Consider the following 25,673-nt stretch of genomic DNA (forward strand, 5'->3'; position numbering starts at 1 on the left):
ATTGTTTTTACTTGTTTTTCTTTTTCTTTTTGTATTTTTTCTTTCTTTTTTTATGTGAAAATCTTAATAAAATATTATATATAAAAAATAATAATACCAATACTAGACAAGCCTGTAGTCAAAAAATTATTTAACAGGACTGATTATATTAATGCATCTACCCACTACCCATTCAACTGTATAATTTTATCATGATTCATTGTATACTGTGTATAAAAACAGTACACAAACATGATCTAAATTACAATACTTTCCTTGCCTTTGCCAAAGCAAAGTCATTGATGATATCAACAAGGTACCACTGTATATAAAAATGAGCAAACCAGTGATATTTTAGGGAGCAGGCTAGCAGGCGGGGCCCATTACTTACATCATAGGAACACTGTTGCTGTATGTAAGTTTTATTTTATTTTGTTTTTATCTTATATTTTGGAAATGTGCTTCCAATTTTTTTTCCTTTAAATTTTTGGGGGGACCCCAAGAGAGTGGGGCCCTAAGCTATAGCTTGTTTAGCTTATATGTAAATTTGGCACTGATGGTGACAGGTGGGTGCCCCCTCCCCCTCCATCATAGATCCTGGCTATGCCTATGTGTAGTGTTATTATTGCATAGGTAAGGTGCAGCAGAGATGCAGGTGGCACTGTGGGTTAAACCACAGAGCCTAGAACTTGCTGATCAGAAGGTCAGCGATTCAAATCCCCGTGACGGGGTGAGCTCCCGTTGCTCGGTCCCTGCTCCTGCCAACCTAGCAGTTTGAAAGCATGTCAAAGTGCAAGTAGGTAAATAGGTACCGCTCCGGCGGGAAGGTAAACGGCATTTCCGTGTGCTGCTCTGGTTCGCCAGAAGCGGCTTAGTCATGCTGGCCACATGACCCAGAAGCTGTACGCTGGCTCCCTTGGCCAATAAAGCGAGATGAGTGCCGCAACCCCAGAGTCGGTCACAACTGGACCTAATGATCAGGGGTCCCTTTACCTTTAAGGTACAGTAGGGCTGAAACGCTGGCCTTCCCCTCCCCCAACATGTGCCTCCTTGGCCCAAACTCCTTTGTGCCTGGGCATTCAGCATGATGCCTTCAAGGCATGCCTTCAACTGAGTAGCCAAATATGCATAGGGGCATGTTGGGATCCTCAGCTATGTGGAGTTGTTAAAGAGGAGACAGCTGCATGGAGGAGCAGAACAGGATTTAGGTGAATCCCGGATTACATATTTCCGAATTGGGAGGGCACCAAACTGCAAACAGAAAATTCAACGGTTGTAAGAAAAAGAAACATGATCTTGTCAGGAGTTTACATGCAAGTTGCATTTTCATAATGGGGGTTGTATTCTGCAACTATACATAAAAATTATACTACATGTAATGGATTTTCTTTCTGTAGTATATTTTGATGATATTGCTATTGAGGCATCTGATCAAAGATCTGTATTTTAAATTTAGCTTAAAAAATATATTTGTAAATGCTTGTTTCATGCTAGGCAGTATAAGCTGCTGAGTGCTTTGGCAGTTGTTTATTTTCCTGAACAGGGCCCCTCATTGATTTGTTGCAGTACCTCAAAGTTGTAAAAAGGAGCAAAAGCTGGGAGCAAAGGTCATACAAATTACAGAATACAATCCAAGCTGCAAAAACACTAATTAGAGTTGGTAAATAGTGCCTCCCATCAGACATCTTCCCAAGGTTTAAGGTATCCTGGGAAGGTTAAAGGGCAAAGAGCTAATAGCAACAACAGCTGGTGGGGGGGGTGTAAATTGAAGGGGTTGCTTTAGAAACTGTTTTTTATTAAGTTCTTTTCTTCTAAAAATCTATCTGTGTTATATATGAAATGTATTGACTTTAGTGTAATTATGCAAAAGATCTAGAAAGTAAGAAATGTTAGATTCTTATGTTAGATTCTTATTTCATTGATGGTGTGTGAGAAGGTGAACCCAAGACCTCTGTTTAGATGACAAAATTTAAAACCATGAGCCATCTGTTTTAGCCATTTGCCCCTGTTGCCAAAAGGGCAGAAGGCCAGAAGGGCAAAGGGTAATCTGGTAATTAAGATGCCTTGTCGAGGCAAATGTAAGATATATGATAGAAGGAAATATAGCTCTTTGTCTCCCATAAAAGGTAATAGGAAATGGGTGTATCTTTTATGATTGGTTCTATCAGACAGCCAATAGGAATTTCAACCAGGCTGATTGGACAGAGGCAGCCAAAGGAGGAGTAAGGAGGCTGGGCTGAGGGAATATAAGTGCTGGTCACCAGGGCTGGCTGTGCAAAGCTTTTGGTAAATATACCACTGTGCCAATCATTTATTTGTCTGACAAATAAATTATTATTTTAATTTCTCTATTGCTGCGTTGAATATTTCATTCCAGCTAAGCGTTAACCACAAGCAGGGTGCTACACTATGTGATCAATATACATGCATCTAGATTCAGGTAGGTAGTCTGACACAGTTGAAATAAATAAATGAATAATAAATTTATATATATATATATATATATATTATACAGAGAAGCCGATGTGAAATAGGGAAACCAGTAGAATTAAAATAAACCTCATAATGGGAAAACACAAGAAATGTATTGGATAATAATATCAAAATGAATTTAAAATGTATATTAGGACTACTGTTGAACAATATTTGTAAATGAATATAGACAGATAACAAGAATTGTATATATAGAAAGATTTATTTGTTTACAGACATTTTATGGAAAAAATTGAAGAAGAACAATTACGGTATATATAAAATGGACAAAGACAATGTGAAAAGTTAAAGATGACATAAAAAAACCGGAAGAAGGAAGGAGAGAAGTCAGCTCGGGAGAGAGCAAGAACAAATGTGAAACATAATGTATGTGTATGTATAGTATGTAACTAAAAATTCAATAAAGATCATCTGGGGGGGGGGAGAGACTTCTTTAAAAAAAAATGTCCAGTAGCCCCTTAGAGACCAACTAAGTTTGTTCTGGGTACTATACATGCAGAAAAGCATACTCTTCAATATATGGTATTATATGTTAATAGAAGACAGCATGCTAATAATCCTGACATTCTTTTTTAACCAGCTTTGCTTGCTGATGTTTGTCAGTGTGGGATCAATGCTGACTTTTTAGTGGCGTGCCAGGATGATGTGTCTGCTACTGAGAATTGCCCCACTCCAGGAAAACTCAGGATTTGCCAGATAATCCACAGTTGTCTTCTCAAAATAAGTCTCACTGAGTTCAGTGAGTACATTTGCCACAACTAACATGTTCTTAAGTAGGCAACCTACTTAAAATCAATTTATGATCTTTCCTGTGAAAGGTGTGCCTCTTTCCTTGGCGCGTTTACAAAGAAGCAAGTCTCTCTTGGCTCAGTGGAACTTATTTCACACAGACTTGCAGACTTAGGCACAGCTTACTTTACATGGATGGGACAAACATTATTCTTTGAAAGGCAAAGTAAGCGTGACAATAATTTCCACCCCTTCAGCAAGCTCCCCCTGAGCAGAAGCAACCCATCTATGAGAAGTGTCCAGGGCTTTTTCCAGGCAGAAAATGCCTCTCAGGTAGGCTCCAGAAGTGGGGCGAGAGACCTGACCAGTCTCAGCCATACACAACAATCTTGCCATACACAACTCTTAAAACAGCATTTTGAATCATTTTACTGCATTGCCGTTATCAATTTGTTGTTGCTGTTGTCTAGGCCAAATGTGGGAACTGTATGCTGATTATTTCTCAAAGCAAGCATCTGCCAAACACATGCCAACACATATTTTAATAAGAATTAACAATGTGCTTTTAATTGTCAGTTTCATTTTGCAAGTGGGCACTCTTCCTATACTAGGAGCTGCAAAATCAGACCCAGCTATGATGTCTTTCCCACATCCAGGAGACTGATGCTTTCTCCCCTCACCTCAGGCAACTTACCCCCACTATGCACCATCTGCAGGTTAAAAGGCCTACCCAAGAAATCAAAGTGACATTGTCCCCTGAGCCCTGCAAAACTCTGAGATGGGTCCAGAGTTTCAAGATCAGGCTACTTCAGTTCAGACCATTTTGGACCAAGGTCATGATATTTTGGAGGTGGTCTGTATATCTAAAAAAAAACCAATAGGCTGCTTCACCTTGGAATTTCATCTTTGTCCCAAACAAAGAAATGCCTGGTCAGTTGCCCTCATGTCCTGCTATTGGGCTTCCCAGAGGTATTCAGTTAGGCACTGAAGCTTTTGCCAAAGGACATGGCAACCATTTACCAAGTACTTCTTATTGTCACCTCTGCAGGTGACAATTCTCTATGCCACTATTCTTTCACTTGTGTCCATTAAGGTGAGTCAGAAAAGCAGAACTATATTAATATTTGTTTTAAAATATATTTTTGGACTTAACGTGTGGGTCCCAAGTCTGAAAAACAAAATACCCTATACAATCAACAAACAAACAAATCAATAGAAATCAATGATGATGATGACGACAATAACAATAATAGTGATAATAACGATAATAAATAGTTTATAGTTATACCGAAATTAAAATGACCAACAACCCAAACTAAACATTTAACCAACACCAACCCAACAAAAACAAAACAGAGGAACCAAAATTAGAACTGTTTAAAAACATTTTAGCCAGTTGCCCCAACCCAGGAGTTGTTCCAGCAACGTCACTCTGGCCTCCCAGGAGCCTTTTAGCTGTTCAAGGTGAGTCTGGGCCTGGCCCACTAGGCAAGGTGGAAATGGGCTTTGCGGCAGGGAGCAGGTCTTTCTTCCATCACTCAGGAAGCACTTACACTTAGTGATAAAGCATTCTAAACAGTCACCACACACCAGTGCAAATTGCCTACATGGTATTAACAATCTTCTCAGTACTGTTGGAAGTGCTGTGGAAAATGAGGCCCCTTTTCCCATCTATGATGGGACTGCCCACCGGTATTCAAATTCTAGACAATGGTTTGTCAAGAAGTGACCAAAATACTTAAACCAGAGCTTTCCAAACTCTGTGTTGCAACACTAGTGTGCCAGCTGCAGTTAGGTAGGTGTTTTTTGGAAAGCTCTGACTTAAACACTCCATCCCAGCTTTATTGCAGTCTGTTGCTCAATCAGTTGAAAGAGTTCAGTTCTCAGGAATTCTTGACCTGGATGCTGGCAGAAGATCAATTGCCCCCAGATGGAAAACATTACAGAATTTGCGACTTTTGCTTTGGTATAATAATCTGTAGAATTAAAGATTACAGTTGCCAAAGGCCTGGAGCATCCTGAAAAATTCTGGTGAGATTTTATCTTATAAGCAAGAAACCCAGACACACAGGACTCCCTCTCCACAGTGCAACGTGAAATTTGGTTTTCCTAATGGTACTTAAGTGCCAACCTAATATTAAATCTATTTCAGATATACTGTGCTGCTTTATGAACTTTCATTATTTTCATTATTTTCATTGTATTGATTGCTTTAATTTACTTAAATAAAAGCTTTTTTAGAATTCTGTGCAGATTAAGCAATATAGGAAAGTTAAAGAAGGAATAAAATGTGTGCTGCAAAGGAGATTACAATGAAATGCTTTAAGGGTCAGTCTTTCAGTCTCCAGCAGGGACCATGAAGAACATCAGCAACACGAGGGTAACCGGGACTCTCTTTCCTGTTTACTTCGTTCCAGAGTGAATTAAAAGGGATGTCGAGGAGGGTGAGGGTGTTTTGTTTGTTTTGTTTTTTGGAGGGGCTTGGCTTGGGGACGAATTCAAGCCCCGACCCTGGGACTGTGAGAAAATCAAAAGCATTTTTGCGCCTAAGTGCGCGCGCCCCTCGGAAGTGGAGAGAGGTCAGCCCGGCAGCCCCTTGGCTTTTGCTTCCGCCAGCTTTGCTCGGCGGTGGAAGGAGCAGAGCAGCCAGCTGTTGTGAAAGAGACAGAGAGCGCACACCTTTGGGCTTTGCAACTTCCCACGCACGCAAATATTTTGTCCACCTTCCTCAGTGATGACACCGCCCCCCGCCCTACGTCTCTGGCCCCTCCGCCCCCCACATTTCCACCCCCTCTTTAGCAACTTATATAAATCTGAAAGCTGTGCAAGGCTGGCGTCAGAGGGATCCCGAAACTGAAAAAGAAGAGAGAGAGGGAGCAAAGGTTGCTCGCTCGCATTTCCGAGATGGTTTTCTAGAAGCGATGGACGGACGTCAGGGAATCCGGTGAGAGCCTTTTGCAAAAATCCCCCTCGTCGGGACCGCTTCTTTCCTCTTCCTCGCTCCCCTTGAAAGCTGCCCGTCCTCCCCGTCCTCGGCATCTCTTCCTCTGCAACGAAGTAAACAGGAAAGAGAGTCCCCGTTGCTCTCGTGTTGCTGCTTTCTGCCAACGCGTAGGGCAAAGCTGCAAACGGGGCTTTTTTGCGCAGGAAAAAGCTGTTTCCAGAGGCGCTTTTGCTGCGGGCGAAAGGAAGAGGCGCGCGAAGGCGCGCAAGGCAACGCAGCCGCGGAAGGTCGCGGTCCCTCCGGACTCTCCTGGGTGGAGGCGGCCCGCCTTCTTCTCCACAGCTAGCAGGGCTTGAATTCGTCCCCCAGCCAACCCCCCCCCCCAAAGAAAAACCCCACAAAAGCTAAAATAAATGGTTTGAGAAAATTAGCTTCATACTTCTATTTTAAACAATCAGTTTGTTGGCACCTACTGCCTTAGACATTTATCTGACAATGATAGAATCACATCCACAACTGCAGTCTCTAAGGGTCCCTAGTTTTTAAATTGACTGTATCTGTTTCTGCTTTTTCTACACTAAGTCACTCATTTATATTTGTTATTGTGCATTACACTCTTTTTCACTTTCTCCTGCTAGAATCCCAACTCAGACATACGGAACTGTTGGTAAGACATCTGCTCAGTGGACTTTCGTTATGAAAAACAAGTCATCACGGGCATTAATTATCCCTGTTAACCTTGGCTCCATTCAGATGTCACCCTAAATCCTAGTTTACCAGGGGTTGCCAACGTGGCTGCAGGTGCCAGCATGCCCATTGGTACCACCTCTGGTGCCTATGTAAGGTCTTGATAAATATCCATGATGCATGAGAAATTTGCCGTTCCTCCTAAGTTCTTGTTTGCATTGGCTCAGCATTGCTAATTTGTACCTACATTTGGTGACTGGTGCCCATGGCACTTTCTCAAATCCCGAAGGTACCCACTGGTGCCAAACCCTTGACCTATCACTTGCATAATAAAGATGAAATGCTATGTGTAAGTTTCAGTGTTCCGTACGATTCATTATATGTTTCAAAGATGACAACGTTTAATGTCTTCCTTTTCCTTAACTTTGTTGTAGGTGCTGCCATTCCTAGAGGCATGGCTCCTATGTATGTTGCTCCTATGTATAACACAGACAACATATCTGGCTATGAAGGCACAACCGCTGCAGGCAAGTACAAATACAAGGGATGTAAGGCCTTGTCAGCATCTCACACCTGCGCTCCGAGATCTGCACTGGTTGCTGATCCGCTCCCTGGCCAAGTTCAAGTGTTGCTATTAGTATATAAAGCCCTTAAAATTTGGGACATAGCTGTCAACATTTCTCTTTTCTTAAGGGAAATAACTTTATTCCAAATAGGATTCCTCGTAAGAAAAGGGAAAAGTTGACAGCTATGATTTGGGACCAGTTTACCCACGTGTGCCCACTGCATGAATGTTCCAATCCATTATTGCCAAGGAGAACTTTCTTTTAGCATGTTGCTCGTGAGACCTGAGAACATTCACAATTGCTTATCCTGCTGTTCTTACCCAAACACCATTTCTTTACAGGCGGAAAACATTGCCCACCTCCACCTAACTTGATTCCTAGACATGGAAATGGGCAACAGCCGCCCCAGAGAACGTGGAAGTAAGTGGATACTGTTATGCATTCTGTTGTGGACCTCCTTCTCAGGGTCACATGACAGTGGTGTGGGTGGGGCTAGAGGCAAAAATGGACCAAGCAGGGCAGATTTCACCTTTGTTTGGTAGGCTAGTTTCCACAGACACTCACGCATCTCTCCCCAGCCTCCATTCAGAAATTCACGAGGTGTTTTCAAAGGCATATTCTAACCAGGCCAGAAAAAAGAGATATGGCGTGCATATTTGGCTCTTGACCCTGAGGTTCCCCCCCACCCCAGACAAAGAGGGCCATGGGAAGTTTGGGCGGCCATTTTTGCTTATTCCTCCTTTTGGTCCTTTCCTACAGCGTTCCGGCCATTTCTGGAGATGAAGCCAAAGAAGCTTTTATCCAGTACGCTTCCAGCAAGTGCTGCTACAGCACAAACCCAGCCAAAGAGATGGTGTTTAATGACCTACAGTTATTCAATACCTACAGAGTAAGCAGTATATATTGGTAATAGTATAGCTATGCAGGAGCAGCTGGTATGGTGGAGGCAGAGGCATTGCCAATCCGACACACCTGCCCCAACCACACCACCACCTTGCCCCAGTGCCATCCAGGTAAGCCACAGTGACGCTGGTGTTGGGAAGGCGGTGCTGCGCTTCTTCCCAACTACAGCACACCAGCCACTGCCGCTGCCATTTATTTATTTTGATTACTATGTTTATATTCTTAATGGTTAGCTGCCTTGAGTGTGGAAGGTCCTTTCAAAGAATAAACAAACAATAAACGGTATCATTCATTCCTAACCCCAGATCTTACTGTGCTGTCCGCAATGGCATAGCTAAGTGTCTATGTGAAAATTAGGGATACTTCATATAGGGCATTTAACTCCCAATGCAAACTGATGGCAGTGCCCCTTTTGCCTAAATTATGAGGTGCTCACTTGGACCGAGGAAGCTTGAAGTTATTCTGTGGTGCTGTTGTGCAGCAGAAGGTTGTGTTTGTTTAAGGCACATAAAGGAAAAATAATAAAGAGAAAGAATTTTTCAAATTGAATTTTCCCTTTGGCCACTGCATGGGTCACGGCTTCAACCAGAGTTGGGGGTCCTGTTGTCCTCAAGGTGTTGATGGACTCCAGCTTCCATCCATCATCTTTGACCATCAGCTGTGTTGGCTGGAGCTGAATTGGAATTCAGAAACACCTGGAGGGCTGCAAGTTCCTCATCCCTGGCCTAACCTGTCTGAAAAGACAGAAATTTTACAAAGTTCACTAGGCATGGAATCAAGTCCTTTCCCCAGAGACACATCGGAGCTGGCAGGTGATTCTGAAGGATAACTCACATTTCTGGTTCTTCTTGGGATTGTTACCTTCATGAATGTTTCCGAACTTTTTAATCTAGTACCAACATCGCTGGATATCTGGCCCGTCTCAAAGCAATGCTTTTGCTAGCATGAACATTTCTATGCACTGTTCAAAATTGATACACATTGACTTCCGGTCGGCGCCAGCGCTTAATGGCGGTCCTTGCCTCGAGCTCCGAGGCAGGACTGCTCTGTGAGTTCGGGTCTGACCCGCTACGGCGAGCGGGGGACCCCTAAAATCACAGGCGCTGAAGCCTGTGAACAAGGAGACTCGGCGGGCACCTTTTGCGCCCCCCGGTATTGCGAAAGAGCCTTTTTAAAGGCTCCGTAGCGGCATCGGGTGTGAGCGCGGTGCTGAGAGTCGCAACCCAGCTCGCAGAGTGAAGCCGCGTCGCCATAAGCGGAGAGCGTCGATTCCTTCCTGAAAAGAAAATTCGGACTGAACACCCGTGAGTAAGAGCGGAAAAAAGACGGTACAACAAAATTTTAAAAAATTTGGCTGAAAACGGGACGGCATAAAATAAGGAAGTCTGCCCCCCCCGGACTGCAGAAATCTAAAGCAACGTCAGACCTCGCTGCAGTTGCAAGAAAGTTACAGTTGAACTTTTAACCCTGACCTGTCAAATGTATCCTTCCCCCCCGATCGGCAAGAGAAGGGGGGGAAAGACAGTCTTGTGAAGATACTCTTTAATTTGAAAAGGAAACAAGGTTTCCCATCGCCCTGACTCCCCCGGGACGACCTGCCAGGAGTGAACACCGGGAGGAATGGGTCTTTTAAGAGCATCATTAAAAAGTCGGAAAGTTGGATAAAGTTGTAGAACTTGAAGGGGACTTTATTAGTGAAACTGATTAATTAAATCCATCAGAGGAAAAGTGTTTTTAATAACTTTAATGGCGGACTTCGGACTTTTCACATTTGGCTTCCTGTTTCTTTGTTTCCCCGAATTTGGACATTGTTAATTGCTCCCTCTTGAGGATCAAGAGGGGAAAAGTGTGACTAACAGTGGGATTTTCCATCGCGAGTTTTTCCTGTGAGAACGACCTTGGGACATGAGCGGCACAGCTGAGGAGATAAGAACCAGATCTAAAACTAAGGTAACACAAAAGAAAAGAGCCTCAATTTCTGGCCAAACAGTGCCGGCACCAGAAAGCTCAACAGCTGCATCAATGGATTCTATGACACAGGCACTACTGAAAATTAATCAATCCCTTGAGGCTTTAACAAAGCAATCCACAGAAAATACAAAAAAATTGACAGAATTGACAGTGAGACTGGACTTGAATACTACATCTGTGACAACTAATACGGAATCTATTAATAGACTGATTCAGGAATCTACAGAAACTAGGAAAATTGCTACGAGTGCGAAGGCAATTGCAGAAGAGACACAGGGGAAACTTGCGCCGATTGAGAAAAAAGTGAATGAGCATGAGGCAGCTCTCTCCCTATTGGAATTACAGAGGAAAGAACGAAATTTGAAACTAAGGCAAGTTCCAGAGAACGAAGGGGACGACCTGAAGGAATTCCTCACAGAGGCAATTTTGGAAAATTGGCGAGAGGATTTGGAAGATGATGAAATAGAAATAACAACGGCTTTCAGACTTGGCAGAAAACAAGTTAAAAGGGCAAGGGATTGTCTGATTACCCTAAGAACCAAGCAGGAGAGAGATAAGATATTGAACCTGCATTACCAAAAAGCTTTGGTCATTGAGAACACTCAAGCTCTGATTTTTAAAGATATTCCTAGATACATCTTGGAAGTGAGAACCTTTTATAGAGATCTTGCCAATTTGCTGAGGAAAAATTACATACCTTTCAGGTGGGAGTTCCCACAGGGATTGTCCTTTAACTATAAAGGGAAGAAGGTGAGAATAAGAACAGTACAGGAGAAAGAAGATTTCTTGGAGAGAAATTTGGAGGACCTGCAGAAAGGAACGGCACAAGGACTAACAGCAGAAGGGGGAGAACCAGTGGATATAGCAAACTTATCATACGGCCTACCACAATCAACAACTGAAGAAGAAGACAAACTTGGGGCAGTCGGAGGGACAAACGCTTAATAATCAAGATGTCACTGCAACTTCTTAGTTGGAATTGTAATGGTTTGAACCATCCCCGAAAAAGACGTCAAGTTTTTCATATCTTGAAAAAAGAGCAATTGGATTTGATATGTCTACAGGAAACTCATATAATCAGGACACATAGAAAATTGCTCGTGAATAAAAGATTAGGACAAGAATTTATATCTTCTGACAAAGTCAAAAAGAGAGGAGTTGTGATTTATGCAAAAGAAAAATTGGATCCAAAAATCAAATTTAAAGATGAAGAAGGAAGATATTTGGCAATTGAAGTACAGATTCAAGGAGAAAAGTATTTGGTTGTTGGAGTATACGCGCCAAATGACGGGAAGGCAGAATTTTTTAAGAAGTTGCATGGGACTTTGATGGACTATCTCGACTGCAAAATAATAATGATGGGGGACATGAATGGAGTGGTCTCTACAAATATGGATAAAGCACAAAGACAAATGATCTCTAAAGAAGGTAGATTATCAAAGATCTTTTTTGAGATGACAGAAAATATGGACCTAATAGATATTTGGAGGACTAGAAACCCTCTCGAAAGAGAGGGAACTTTTTTCTCGGAATCTAAAATGACATGGACAAGAATCGACCAAATCTGGGTATCTAGTGTGATGGCTGCAAAGATAAAAAAAGTGGAAATCTGCCCAAAAACCTGCTCCGACCATAACGCAGTGAAGATGGAAATGAAATTGACAACAACTGGATCCTTTAGGTGGAGAATGAATGACTTCCTATTTAGAGATGAACAAATTTGTGAAAAGGCCCTAAGGACATTGAAAGATTATTTTGAGATTAACTTAAGAACAAAAGTTGAAAAAAGAATAATTTGGGACGCAAGTAAAGCCGTGATGCGAGGCTTCCTGATACAACAGAATTCAATTAAGAAGAAAAAACAAAATGAAAGGAAAAGTAGAATTCTGGAAAAGATGAAGGAAGGAGAAAAGAAATTGAGGTCCAATCCAAAGTCTCATGAAATATTGAGAGAAATAAAATATTATCAGATGCAGTATATGGAACTTACAAACCAAGAGATAGAATGGAAAATTAAACAAATGAGACAGAGGACATTTGAATCAGCAGATAAATGTGGGAAGCTTCTTGCATGGCAATTGAAAAAAAGACAGAAACTGAACACTGTTACTTGTCTGGAGGAGGATGGAAGGAGTATATGTAAGCCGAATGAGATAAGTAACTGTTTTCAAAGTTATTTCAGGAAATTATATTCACAAGGGCCTGTGAAGGAACAAGAGATAGATGAATTTTTGGAAAATTATGGACTACCAAAAATCTCGGAACAGAACAGGCTGATTTTGAATCAAAAAATAACAGAACAAGAAATAGAGGAAGCCATTCAAAAGACACAATTGGGAAAATCTCCAGGACCAGATGGCCTGACGGCTAAATATTACAAGGTTTTGAAAGACTGTCTAGTACAACCATTGAAAGAAGTATGCAATGAGATACTGGAAGGGAAGGGGGCACCTGAATCGTGGAGAGAGGCTTTTATATCACTTATACCAAAAACTGAGACTGAAAAGAACCAGGTTAAAAACTACCGCCCGATCTCACTTTTAAATGTGGATTACAAAATATTTGCAGACATTTTAGCAAAAAGACTTAAGAAAGTGTTGATAGGTGAGATTCATAAAGATCAAGCTGGCTTTCTCCCGGGAAGACACATGTCGGACAATGTAAGGAATATAATTGACATTGTGGAGTTATTGGAAACAAACATTAATAGAAAAGCAGTATTGATTTTTGTGGACGCGGAGAAAGCCTTTGACAACATTTGTTGGAGCTTTATGAAAAAGAATCTCCAGGGGATGGGGGTAGGCCAAGGTTTTGAAAATGGTATAAGTGCAATATATTCTAAACAGAAGGCAAAACTAATTGTGAATAATGTGGTAACTGAAGAGATAGCTATAGAGAAAGGAACACGACAAGGATGCCCCATTTCTCCCTTACTTTTTATTTCAGTCTTGGAGATATTGTTAAACATGATTAGAAAGGACCAGTTGGTAAAAGGAATTCAGTTCGGAGCGAAAGAGTATAAGTTAAGAGCATTTGCAGATGACTTAGTCTTAACATTACAGCAGCCGAACACTAGTACAAAAAGAGTTTTAGAACTGATAGAAATATTTGGTCAAGTTGCAGGATTTAAATTGAATAAACAAAAAACTAAAGTGCTGGAGAAAAATCTAACAAATGAGGAAAAAGAGGCATTCCAAAAAGAAACTGGTTTGGGGTTAGCAAAAAAAGTTAAATATTTGGGGGTAAATCTGACATCGAAAAACGTGAATCTATTTAAAGACAACTATGATAAATGTTGGTCAGAAGTTAAGAAAGATCTAGACACATGGTCAGGATTGAAACTTTCTCTGTTAGGAAGAATCGCCGTTATCAAAATGAATGTATTGCCTAGAATGTTATTTTTGTTTCAGACTTTACAAATAATAGACAAGATGGATTGTTTCAAGAGGTGGCAGAAAGACATATCCAAGTTTGTCTGGCAGGGCAAAAAGCCTAGAATAAAATTTAAGATTTTAACAGATGCTAAAGATAGAGGAGGCTTTGCCCTGCCAGACTTAAAACTGTACTATGAATCAGCAGCATTCTGCTGGTTGAAAGAATGGCTGCGCCTCGAGAATGCAGACATCTTGGATCTTGAAGGATTTGATAATAGATTTGGTTGGCATGCATATCTATGGTATGATAAGGTAAAATCTCATAAAGGTTTCAAAAATCATGTTGTCAGGAAAGCTTTGTACAATGTTTGGATTCGATATAAAGATTTACTTGAAAGTAAAACCCCCAGGTGGTTGTCACCTATGGAAGCCAAAGAGGTGAAAAAATTGAATATGGGGCCACATTGGCCTAAATATTCTGAAATTATAGTACAGGATGGTGAACAACTGAAACTGAAAAGTTTTGAGGAGTTGAAAGACAAGGTGAGAGATTGGCTACATTATAGACAAATAAATGAAGCATTTAAACAGGACAGAAAGATAGGCTTCCAGATGGAGAGATCCAAACTAGAAACAGAATTGTTAGAACCCAATACTAAAAACCTATCAAGGATGTATAATTTGTTGCTGAAGTGGAATACTCAAGATGAAATGGTGAAGTCTAGTATGATTAAATGGGCACAAGATATTGGACATGATATTGAGCTTGCTGACTGGGAGCAGTTGTGCACCACTGGTGTTAAATTTACGGCATGTAATGCCTTAAGAGAAAACATTATGAAAATGATCTACAGGTGGTACATGACTCCTGCTAAGTTAGCGAAGATCTATCATTCGCCCAGTAACAAATGCTGGAAATGTAATGAAACTGAGGGAACCTTCTTTCACCTTTGGTGGACCTGCCCGAAGATTAAGGCATTCTGGGAAATGATCTATAATGAAATTAAGAAAGTTCTCAAGAGAACCTTTTTCAAGAAACCAGAAGCTTTTCTCTTGGGCATGGTGGGCCAAATGGTGTCAAGGAAGGACAAGACATTTTTTATGTACGCCACAACAGCAGCAAGAATTCTCCTAGCAAAGTATTGGAAAACGCAAGAACTACCCACGCTGGAAGAATGGCAGTCGAAGGTGATCGATTATATGGGATTGGCGGAGATGACTGGCAGAATTCGAGACCGGGGGAAGGAGGCGGTGGAAGAAGATTGGAGTAAATTTAAAGAATATCTTAAAAATCGTTGTAATTTGGATGAAAACTAAGGTTCAGGGCAATAAGAGGTAAAGAGCTACAGCTGTTAATACTAAGTTAAAGAAAATTTAATTGATGGAAAAAAAGGTATACATTGTTTGACTAAAAAGTTGCTGAAAAATCTGAAATAAGGATGCAGAAAAGGGGTGGTATGGGGAGGTCCATTTTATATGTTTGTTATTGTTTTTGTTTATGTTATTGTTATGTTTGTTTTTTATGTGGAAAAATAAAAATTACTTAAAAAAAAAAAAAAAAAAAAAAAACAAAATTGATACACATTTATGGATTTATTTTCATTAGCTTTCGCCACTTACTTTTTCAGTACCTGCTGTTCTTTTATATTAGCATGAACACTTGTAGGTGGGGACATTCTATTTTTTAGTATATATAACTATTTTGAATTGATGCATAAGAGATGCATTTTACTTGTTCTGTTTTGTAGTCTTCTGGCGGTTGCTTTGTGTTGGCTCTAACCAGAGACATTTTAAGGTGTTGCTTCCCTGCATATTTGCCCTAAGCCAATTTTAAAAGTCTGCTGACTATTTCTTAATTGGCAGTGAAGTGTTTAATTCTTGAAAGTTGTTTCTTAGTATAAACTGGAGACCTTCACTGAATCAAGATTCTCTGAATATAAGGCGGAACCTTATGGGGGTAAGTACCACTATGCTACACAACACTACAATCCAGTCCCACTTAGGCCAGACTGAACCATCCAAACCCTTCACAGTGTGGTGTATCTCCTTTTACTTCTGCCGGCTGAGCTGGCCTCCTGCCAGTCACCAGTTGGGCAGGCAGGAGTCCCGTTGACATTATCCCAGTGGATACCCAGCAGAGGGCCTTGAAATGGGTTTCCAAAGGTGGGAATGGGGCTGAGCTGGCCTGGGATGCAATGGATCATGAGGTGGTCTAAAAGCAGGCATCAGGTGACATTAGGCCAGCTTTTCTTGCCCTCACTTCCCAATTCCATGGCCACTGAGTAGCTGAGGATGTTGTGATAGCTCTGCCACTTCACAAAAGGCTGTGTCAGCAGGTGGTGGGAGTTCGGGTAGCAGCCTGAGAGGAATTGTACAGGAACCAGCTTTTATTGCTTTCTCAATGCATTATGTAAAGGACCCAGTATAATAATATAGAACAAGGCCTTCAACCCAAAAGGACATATTTATGAACCTTTGTTCTATCGCATGATGCGATTCGGTGCTTCTGCGCATGCGTGTGATGTCATTTTGTGCTTCTGCACATGTGCGAGTGCCAAAACCTGGAAGTAACCCATTCCAGTACTTCTGGGTTTGGCATGGTCCGCAACCCGAAAATGCGCAACCCGCAGCATTCGTGACCCGAGGTATGACTGTAATTTAACTATCTTCTTCTATCAATAATGAGTTATATGTTAGCCAGCTTCCTCTCATATTTTTCTTCTTTACAGCCTTTGCCTCTAATGGAGATGTCCAATGAGGGATGTTAGGTTCCATCAATCTTTTATATTTTTCCCAAACCCTAAGTAGGGTATTTATTACTATATGGTCAGTAAAACCTTTATGTACTTTGGATTTTTCATAATTTAAATATGCATGCCAACTGAAATGGTTGTTATGCCCTTCTAAATCTAAAAGCTCATTATTTTTAAGATGACACCAGTCTCTTGTCCAACAAAAGCAGACTGCTTCATAATATAATTTTAGGTCAGGCATGCCAAAAAAAAAAAAAACCCTTTCTCTAAGGTCAATAAGTGTGTGCTTGCTTTGTTCTAAAACACATGAAAGCATCAAATGGAACTGGGCTTTAGTTTCGGCCACCTTATCTCTCCATTTTTGTATGTCCTGAAAACACGGTACGGTGGTACCTCAGAAGTTGAACGGAAACCATTTCAGAAATCCATTCAATTTCTAAACATTTGGAAGCCACGGAAGGTGTGTTGTACGTTCAGGTTCCAAAGAACGTTAGCAAACCAGAACACTCACTTCTGGTTTGTGGCATTTGGGAGCTGAAACATTCGACTCGCAAGGTGTTCAGGATCCAAGGTTTAGCTAAAGATGGATGCCCTTCACAGTTTTGGGAGAGTTCCTCAAAGACACCCATCCTGACTTTAAATGAAACATTGGTAAGATGAGACTGTACTGTATTAAGTGCAGAAGAAATTTATCTGTTTCTTCTGAGGTCATTGTCTTTGTATGGTATCAGAAGAAGTCCTGAGATTGACGAAGGTCACAAACAAAGTCTGAGAGCAATTTAAAGTATATTTCTGTACAATACGGCATGAAATGAAGCAGTGATCAATTGTTGATCTTACAACTTGGATGCCTGTTTGCTCATAAGACGATATGTCCTTGGTTGCCTTGCAGCCCATAATTGATACTAGATACGTAGCACAGATTTTCTTAGTGAGATCAGGTAAACTAATGGGTCTATTTCTAAGTAGAGAAAAGAATTTAGGTCACTCCAGTTATTAACTGAAAAGTTGGGGAAACAAAAATGCGATAAATTTATAATTGGTGTAATTTTAAAGAAGTATTTTTTGTATGTTTGTTAAACAAAAGAGGTGGTGTTAAAATCAGGGCATTTTTACAACACTGGCTCCTGGAAAATGATAGTTTGAAAATGGAAAGCCACGCTATTGATTTTAAAGCATAGTTTGCACTGTAATCCATACAAAGGTAAACCATGGGGAAGGACTGATGAGGACGTCACTCTCTTGTGAGGGGAGGAACTACAGTGCTTAGAGATGACTAATTAAGCAGTAAATTAATTGTTGAAATGCTGGTGATGATCATGATGATGAAAGCTGGCTCCCAATAGCAAACTATCGTTTTGCTGTAGAGGCTAATATGCATGCTCTTATTTTGCTTGTATTGTGCATTGGAAAACATAAGCTTCTCTGAGGCCAAGCCAGATGGTAGTTTAGGTGCAGCTGTCAGAAAATAGTCCAATCCAGCTTTTCTTATACCAGGTGGAGCAGTAGATTCCTACCTGCGTGGGACACCTCCTTTGCCTTGGGATGTGAGAGCAGATGCTCCTGGCATGTTCCAAGAGAAAACCCAGAGAATCAGAGTGCCTCATACATCAGCATTAACGGTACAGAGCTAATGTATCAATGAATATGATGGTATACGTGGGTCCATGCACTTTGTCTGCCCTTCCCCTCCTCTTTGGCACAGTCCTGTGCAGTTTTCTTCAAGGTAACAGACATTGAACTCAGTGGGCCTTACTGCCAGGTAAGTGTTCATGCCAGGTTGTAGCTTGAGTCCCTGATTGATTTTGGGCTGTGTCTGTATGAGCAGCATAGTATTTCCAGACCACCCAGGTCCAAATAAAAGCTACTGGCTCTGTTTTAACACTCTCCTTTCCTTGATTTTGAAGGCTTGCCCGACATGTGGATCGACTGGTAGATGTCACTGCAGTAAATGCAATGGAAACAGCAAGGTAAGTAGTTGTGAGTAAGGGGGATGTTTTGCTTAGTGTGGAGTTTTGGTTTTGTTGAATAGTGAGGATACAGATGAGAAAATAAAAGGTGGTGGAGGAAGCAACATTTCTTTTGTGCAGTAGCCTATCCTGCTATTGTCTAAACAGCTGATGGGATGTTGACTAGTACGACCAAATTGGAACCCCAGAGATACAAACCAGAAAGTCAGTAAATATTTGATATAGCAATTGTACTGGATGTCGGGGGTATCCATTTTCTATACTGGATTTTCTTCCATATTTGGAAGCTCAGAACAGAGAACAGTTAAAACTACTGACTACATAATCATGAATGTGAAAAATATTAAAGTAAACATTGCAATACCACCCGAAATTGATAAAAGTCGCAACTAACAACCCTTCCATCAATTTTTAATCTGTTAATTCAGGAAAAGGTTTATTTTTATTTTTATTTTTAAAAACCTACATTTTTACGTGCTTCATGAAAATAGAAAGGGATGAAGTATGGTGGAATCGAATAGAGTATCAGTTCAAAGATTGATGGAACTGGGCAGCTTCTCATATTAAGAGGCAAGAAATCTCTAGCTGCATCTTGGCAGTGTTAAGGAAGCAGAAGGAGAAGGTCAACACCTCTCATTTGGATGGAATCAGCCAGGTTGGGTCAAGGAGACAGGGAAGTCCTCTGTCACAGAGGAAAGACCTTTGGATTATTGACCAAGACAAAGTGGTCTCCAGGACTGACCCTTCCCCTCATACTTCAGCACCACGTTTCAAGAGTTGCAGGAAACAGATCTTCTAAGATTTTTTTTGTCTCAGATGGCAGCAGTTTGAGGTTCAGAGGGCATTAAAAATACACTTGGTGGAGAGTGGAATCTGATTCCTGGGGGGTGGGGGAGAGAGATAATCCCCCTTGTTTCCCAGAAGCAAGCCACCCAAGATTGTCTTGTCCTGAGAACCACCAAAAGCAGGTAGAATTGAGAAGGCTTGGATCTAGCCAACATTTCTGACAGGTCTGCCGTTACAGCTGACTCATTTGCCCATAGGGACACCTCTTCGCAACAATGTCATCATTGGGGATATGTAGAAAGGTGGTGCCTTGGGCCTCTCCATCTACATTCCCAGGGTGTTACAAGATGGACATCGGTAGTGAAGTGATTCCTTGTCAAAGATGATCATGGAGATCTGTTTTTGCCCAATGAGTGTTTTGTTTGGAGATACCCTGCTTATTTCTGGCTCTTATGTCTAAAATTAAATCCCAACAGCAACAGTGTGGGAGATGTCAAGGAAGAGGAGTCCGGTTTGTGGATGAAACATGTGACCAATGTATGGGAAGTGGAATTGAAAAGTGCGTGAGTCAATATGCAAATATATGAAGAAGATGCTCATTTTTATTTGCACTGTGGGGTTTGAGTGTTGCATTATGTGTGACAATTGCACTGCTTCCTGGTCCCCTGATACGTGAGATACCATGGGCAATCTTATGGTGGAGCTTCAAGCTATAGGTTCAACAGATGATAGGTTCACACGTATACTGTGCTAATGCATGCATGTGTAAATATCTACTTTTCTCTTGTTACTATAGCACAGTTGCTCAGAGACTGAGGCATAGACCAGAAAGTCTTTGCTTCAAATCTTGCCTTTTCTGTGAACTGAGGCTGTATACACACTATATACCTTTAAAGCACATTCAAAGCACATTCTTTCCCTCAAAGAATTCTGGGCACTGTGGTTTTCTCCTCTCAGAATTAAAATTCCCAACAACGCCCAACAAACTACAGCACCCATAATTCTTTGAGGAAAATAATATGTTTTGAATGTGTTTTATAGATATCATGGGTGGTCAGCCTCACTCATTGGCCTTGGGAAAGCTGCAGGATGAAAGACACATCTGCAGTATGGGAATAATGAGACTTAGCTTACATTCAGAGGTGTCCAAATGTTTGAAATACTGCATGTGAAGGACTTAAAATACCCTAAGTTAAATTTTTAAAATTAAAAATATAGGAAGTATTGTCCTAGATCTTTCTGTAACTGAATTGATTCAAATGCATTTTGCACTTGGGAAGGAATTTGTGCCCAAATGTAAAATAAAGCAAAAGGAGTTGCCTAATGGCAGCACCCTGGAATGAGGGCTATAGTCTAATTGTCTGGGAAACTAGGGGGGGGGGGGGGATGGAAGTCTCTTCTGTTTCATGATTTTTCGCATTCAGAGACGTGTACAGTTGTTTTGCAAAATTTCAACTAGCGTGAAAAGTTAGACTACGAAATGTTAGCGTGAAAAGATAAGCGATGATGATGCAGCAGCCTCCCTGAAGCTCAAGCTGAACTGTGCCTAGCTGGGGGATGTATGGAAGCCTGTGGGAATTCCATGGTGGAAAAATAAATATGAACGAAAGGCTGTCTTAGGGATATGTATGAAATAGAAGGATCCGAAGAAAGCAAAAGAAGCAGATTTCCAGCCCTTAACCCAAACTATGGGTCATGCCGCACTGCATGTCTCTGTGTGCCTGTGTTGGCTAAGTATATTCAAGAGAGCAGAAATAGGGTTGCCATCCCCTGACTAGTATTGGCCAAACTGGGAAATGTTGCTGACTGAAAAAGAAGCTCTGCTTGTTATGTGTCCTGAGGCCCAAGAGATAGCAGCATTTCCCAACAGAAAAACAAAACAAGAAGACAGCTCTAGAACTGAGAAACCTCTATTCCATTGGTTTTACCAGATTATCCTTCCCTTTTTGTGTGTGTGTTTTAGCCGGGCTCACATACCGAGTAGTTTCATTACATTTTATCGCACCTTGTGTTTTATTACATTTTATTTACAGTTGCCAGGAGTGTTCTGGTACGGGAACAACAGTCTGCAATGATTGTGAAGGAAAAGGACAACTTCTGTCGTTCATTGAGCTGCAAGTTGAATGGCAAGTCTTGACAAAATAGACTGTGGTGGAAAGGGGAGGCCGCTTCTAACTGTGTGGAAAATTGGCTCTGCCTACCAAAGCCGCCTGAGTTTTACCTTCAGCATCATGAGTGAATGGATCCAGTACAGATGCTAGAAATGGTTACTCAATCGATCTGGAAAATATGGGCTTGAGGCCTCTTGTCATTTAGGTTAGCGTATGGGGCTAAATGAGGCACTGCTCTGGCTCAATCTGCGCCGACAGCTACCTTTGAGCATTGTGCCAGTTTTGTGACTTCATAAAAAAATGGTCAGTGGCTGATGTGGTTCAGTTCCCCCATGGGACTGCACTGTGTTTGATTTATGTTGGAGATTGGGCCAGCTCTTTGACCCCGCGTAAAAAGCTTACATAGCAGGGGGAGCCATTTTGGGAGCATTTGGTTTGAGAAGACCGTTGTGCTGTGTTGTCATCGCAACTCTCCTGCCTTTTGCCTTCATAGGAAGAACCACGTTAATGAATATGTGGCAGATGAAAGATCTGGATTTCCTATTGAACTCTTCAAAACAGTTACTGGAGAGACGTTGTTTGTTGATGACAGCCCTATGGTAATGAAATGCTTTCAGCAAAAGCAGTAATGCAAAGAGAGGCAGGGTTTGAAAAGGAACCAACTTAAGTGTTGGCAATTAATTAATCGGTGGAGCATATTTCACCATATAATGTCCCCCAGACACATAAATCTTCCCCCACCCCACTCCAACCTCTCTCTCACCCTGGGCCACAACACACACGCGATCATAAAAGTAATGGTAGCCATACAAAAATACGCAGGTATGACTGTGACATGCATGTGCTCCTCCTTCCAGTCATGGTGTTTTGGTGTTGGGTGACAGTGGCGCTTGGCCCACTTCAGCAGTGCATTTGTCAAATGGCAACACATTTTTCTGTGGAGGCCCACGCTGGGGCTTGTTTCGGCACTGGGCTGCCAGAGCCTTAGAAGTGACAAAGTGTGAACCCAAACTCTCTGGCTCCCATTTCCATTAGACGTTTAAAACAGCATCATACCACATTAAACAGTCATGGCTTTCCCCCAAGGAATCCTGGGAACTGTCTTTGGTTAAGCATGCTCAGAGTTGTTAAAAAGGTAAAGGAACCCCTGACCACTAGGTCCAGTCATGACTGTCTCTGGGGTTGCAGCGCTCATCTCGCTTTATTGGCCGAGGGACCAAGCGTACAGCTTCCGGGTCGTGTGGACAGCATGACTAAGCCGCTTCTGGTGAACCAGAGCAGCACACGGAAACGCCGTTTACCTTCCTGCCGGAGTGGTACCTATTTATCTACTTGCACTTTGTGCTTTCGAGCTGCTAAGTTGGCAGGAGCAGGGACCAAGCAACGGGAGCTCACCCCGTGGCTGGGATTCGAACTGCCGAGCTTCTGATCGGCAAGTCCTAGGCTCTGTGGTTTAACCCATAGCGCCATTCCTTTAAGAGAGCTGCAGTTCCCAGAGTGGTTTACTAATCCCTCTTCCCAGGGAACTTTCCTGATAATTTTGTGTAAAAGAGAGAGGGCTGGACAGGGACATACTGGGTTGCCCAGAAACAGCCTGGCTTCATCATCTCGCATTGGCAACAGTAATTTGCTCTGCATTTTACTTACGTGTCCGCAGTGCAGGCAAGAGGCTCTTCTTGGGTGGTATGCAGTTGTATTTTAGAGATCAGCTATGGTTCATGTCTACATAATGTGATAAAACAATGACTAGCCTGCTCTTGCTCCTCGGTCAGGACTTCAGTTTTCTATTTGTATGTCTTTGAAATTTGTGTTTCCATAGGTATATCCAGTGATTAGTTTCCCTGATTTTGGCGTCAGTCAAGCCTCCAGCAATGCCGTTGAACAACACCAAGCTCAGTTTGCATCTACAAGGCGGATACTCAGGCAGGCAAGTGCTGTGAATATTAACTGAATCACCACTGAGGCGATGGTCCTCAGTGCTGTGGTCCAAGAGAATTGCCTGGAGCGCTTCCTTCCCCCATGCAGGGTCATGGTGAAATTCATGCACCTGCTGGTCTCCACTGGCCTGTGCCTTGCAAACATCCTAAGCTTTGTAGGTTTTTTCTATATTGTTTGGCCAAGTTCCTACATTGGCAGCACCCTAGGCTAAGGGATAGCTGGGTCAGAGAATAGGGATGGGGAACATCTGGCTTTTCAGGTGTTGTTGCCCAGCAGGCATGCCCAGCGGTTTGGGACAAGAACATCAGGAGGGTGCCAGATTCCCCATCCCTGCCAGATAGGGCTGCAGCATGTCCGTATTCAGAATGTGCCTAACTCTTGCCATTCTTCTATGTATAAAAGAAAGCCATTCAGGTTTGAAGTTTTCTGTGAACGAAACACTGATGTTTAGATCCTAAAAAGTATCTTCTTTGTGTTTTTACAGAGGCAAACAATTGAGCTGATACTTCTCACCAGGGTACAATATTTATGGCATGGCAAACCTTACTCCTTCTATGTTTATGGCAAGGAACGCAAGGTGCATGCGGAGGATTATCCACAGAAGTGTTGCTGTACCATCCTGTGATTATTATGGGCTATTTCAGCTGGTGTAAAAGAAGCACTGTTGTTTAAAACTTGTGGAATATTTGCAGTCCCTCCTCATCCCATTTTTATTTTATAAATGAAGTTTATTGACCCACTTTATAAGAATTGTGGAAGATGCTTAAATAAATAGGACATATAGGACTAAAGTTTGCCAAACTCCAGGATTACATATTAGAAGGAGAAAGAAGAGTTATCAGTGTAAGGATGTCTTGTGCACAACAGAACATTCCTGCCCCCCACCCAGCGTGTCTCCTGAATATGTTCTTTTTAAATGCTTTATTAATATTAAAAAGATATAACAAAGAAATATATATATAATCAAAATAGAAATACAAAAAGAAAATCTCATTATTTGTTCACTGTACATTCTTGAGTTCCCTACGACTTCCCGCCACCCCATCATGCATTTACTTCTTATTTTATCCAGTGCACTATTAATCTCTATTTTCTTTTTAATTGTCAATAATATATTCTCTTATAAATATCCATCGTAACACACAAGTCATTCAAATCCTGCCACATTTATACTAGTACAATAATCTTTAAGATTTTTTTTATATATGTCCCAATTCCAAATAAATGTTTGTTCAGTATTACCTCTCAATTTGTCTGTAATTTTTGCCAGTTCAGCAGACTCAATCAATTTACCGTATTTTTCGCCCCATAGGACGCACCGGCCCATAGGACGCACCTAGTTTTTTGGGGGGGAAATAAAGGAAACAAAATCCCCCCCCCCCCAGGTTCACTGCACTAATCCCGAAGCTTGGGGCATGCAGAGCTCAGCGCGCCCCAAGCTTCCGGGTGCTGGCAAGGTCTCCGCTAGCCGTGGGAGAGCTGGGTCTTCCACGGCTAGCGGATAGCTTCCTGAAGCCTGGAGAGCGAGAGGGGTCAGTGCGCACCGACCCCCCTCGCTCTCCAGGCTTCAGCGAAAGCCTGCATTCGCCCCATAGGACGCACACACATTTCCCCTTCATTTTTGGAGGGGAAACAGTGCGTCCTATAGGGCGAAAAATACGGTACTTTGCCACTACAACTTTGTTGGGATTTTCTCTCCTTTCCAATTCATTTTTTTATGCTCATCATAGATTATGTTCCAGAACTCCTTAATTTTCTTGCATGTCCACCACATGTGTAAAATTGACCCTTACGCTTCCCCGCACCTCCAACATTTGCTTGAAATATTTTTATACATTTTAGATAATTTTAGTGGAGTCAGGTTCCATCGGAATTGCATCTTCATAAAGTTTTTGTTCAGGGTGTAACAAGCAGTAAATTTCATATTGACCTTCCATAAATTTTCCCAGGCGGTCATTGGGATGTTGTAGCCAAAGTCTTGGGCCCATTTGACCATAACAGATTTTACCTCCTCCTCCTTGACTTCCCAGCCTAGAGGAGGAAAGGGCTGGGCTTTGTTTGGGCAGCAGAAGCGCTTGAGTGGCCGCCATTTTAAGCAGCCCCTCTCTGGAGCCCTTTTGCTTGCCGCTCATTGTCCCTCCACTGCCAGTCCCTGCTGCTCCAAGACACAGGTAAGCAGCCACCTGGGCTCGTGGCGCTCTTGCATCATCCCCCCCCCCCCCAGGTCTGAGGGACAGTGGACCGGCCTCCTGCTGAAAAAGCTTGCTGACCACTGATCTAGTGCAACTGTTTCATTGAATATTGATGCTTTGATTTCTCTGCTGCTATCTGAGAGGGGATATCTCTTCTATCATCCTGAGAGCATTTTTAAATTGTTTTTCAAAGTGAACTAGGAAAATCACCAAATAAATGATTCATTCGACTCTTTATATAGATCTCTGTAGTCTCTCTCACTCTCTCCTTCCCTCC

The 25,673-nt window shown here is 41.9% G+C and overlaps 1 protein-coding gene across 1 annotated transcript; it reads left to right on the plus strand.

The window, feature by feature from the left end:
• The first annotated feature begins 7,566 nt into the window (after positions 1-7,566).
• On the plus strand, positions 7,567-24,453 carry LOC310670843 (protein SSUH2 homolog). Its single transcript, XM_083426633.1, has 10 exons — positions 7,567-7,818; positions 8,158-8,287; positions 15,543-15,603; positions 17,897-18,021; positions 18,307-18,369; positions 19,632-19,714; positions 21,189-21,285; positions 21,764-21,865; positions 23,086-23,193; positions 23,689-24,453. The coding sequence occupies exons 2-10, from the start codon at positions 8,249-8,251 to the stop codon at positions 23,827-23,829; spliced, it is 819 nt and encodes a 272-aa protein (XP_083282759.1). The 5' UTR covers positions 7,567-7,818; positions 8,158-8,248; the 3' UTR covers positions 23,830-24,453.
• The last annotated feature ends 1,220 nt before the right edge of the window (positions 24,454-25,673 follow it).

The sequence above is a fragment of the Podarcis tiliguerta genome (genome assembly GCF_965153285.1).
Source record: "Podarcis tiliguerta genome assembly, chromosome: 2".
NCBI lineage: Eukaryota > Metazoa > Chordata > Lepidosauria > Squamata > Lacertidae > Podarcis > Podarcis tiliguerta.

Coding starts and splice junctions, on each gene's coding strand:
- LOC310670843 (XM_083426633.1), top strand. CDS start 8,249: ATGGTGTTTAATGACCTACAGTTATTCAATACCTACAGA. Junction 18,370..19,631: donor AATGCAATGGAAACAGCAAG/GTAAGTAGTTGT, acceptor AAATCCCAACAG/CAACAGTGTGGGAGATGTCA. Junction 21,866..23,085: donor TTGTTGATGACAGCCCTATG/GTAATGAAATGC, acceptor GTGTTTCCATAG/GTATATCCAGTGATTAGTTT.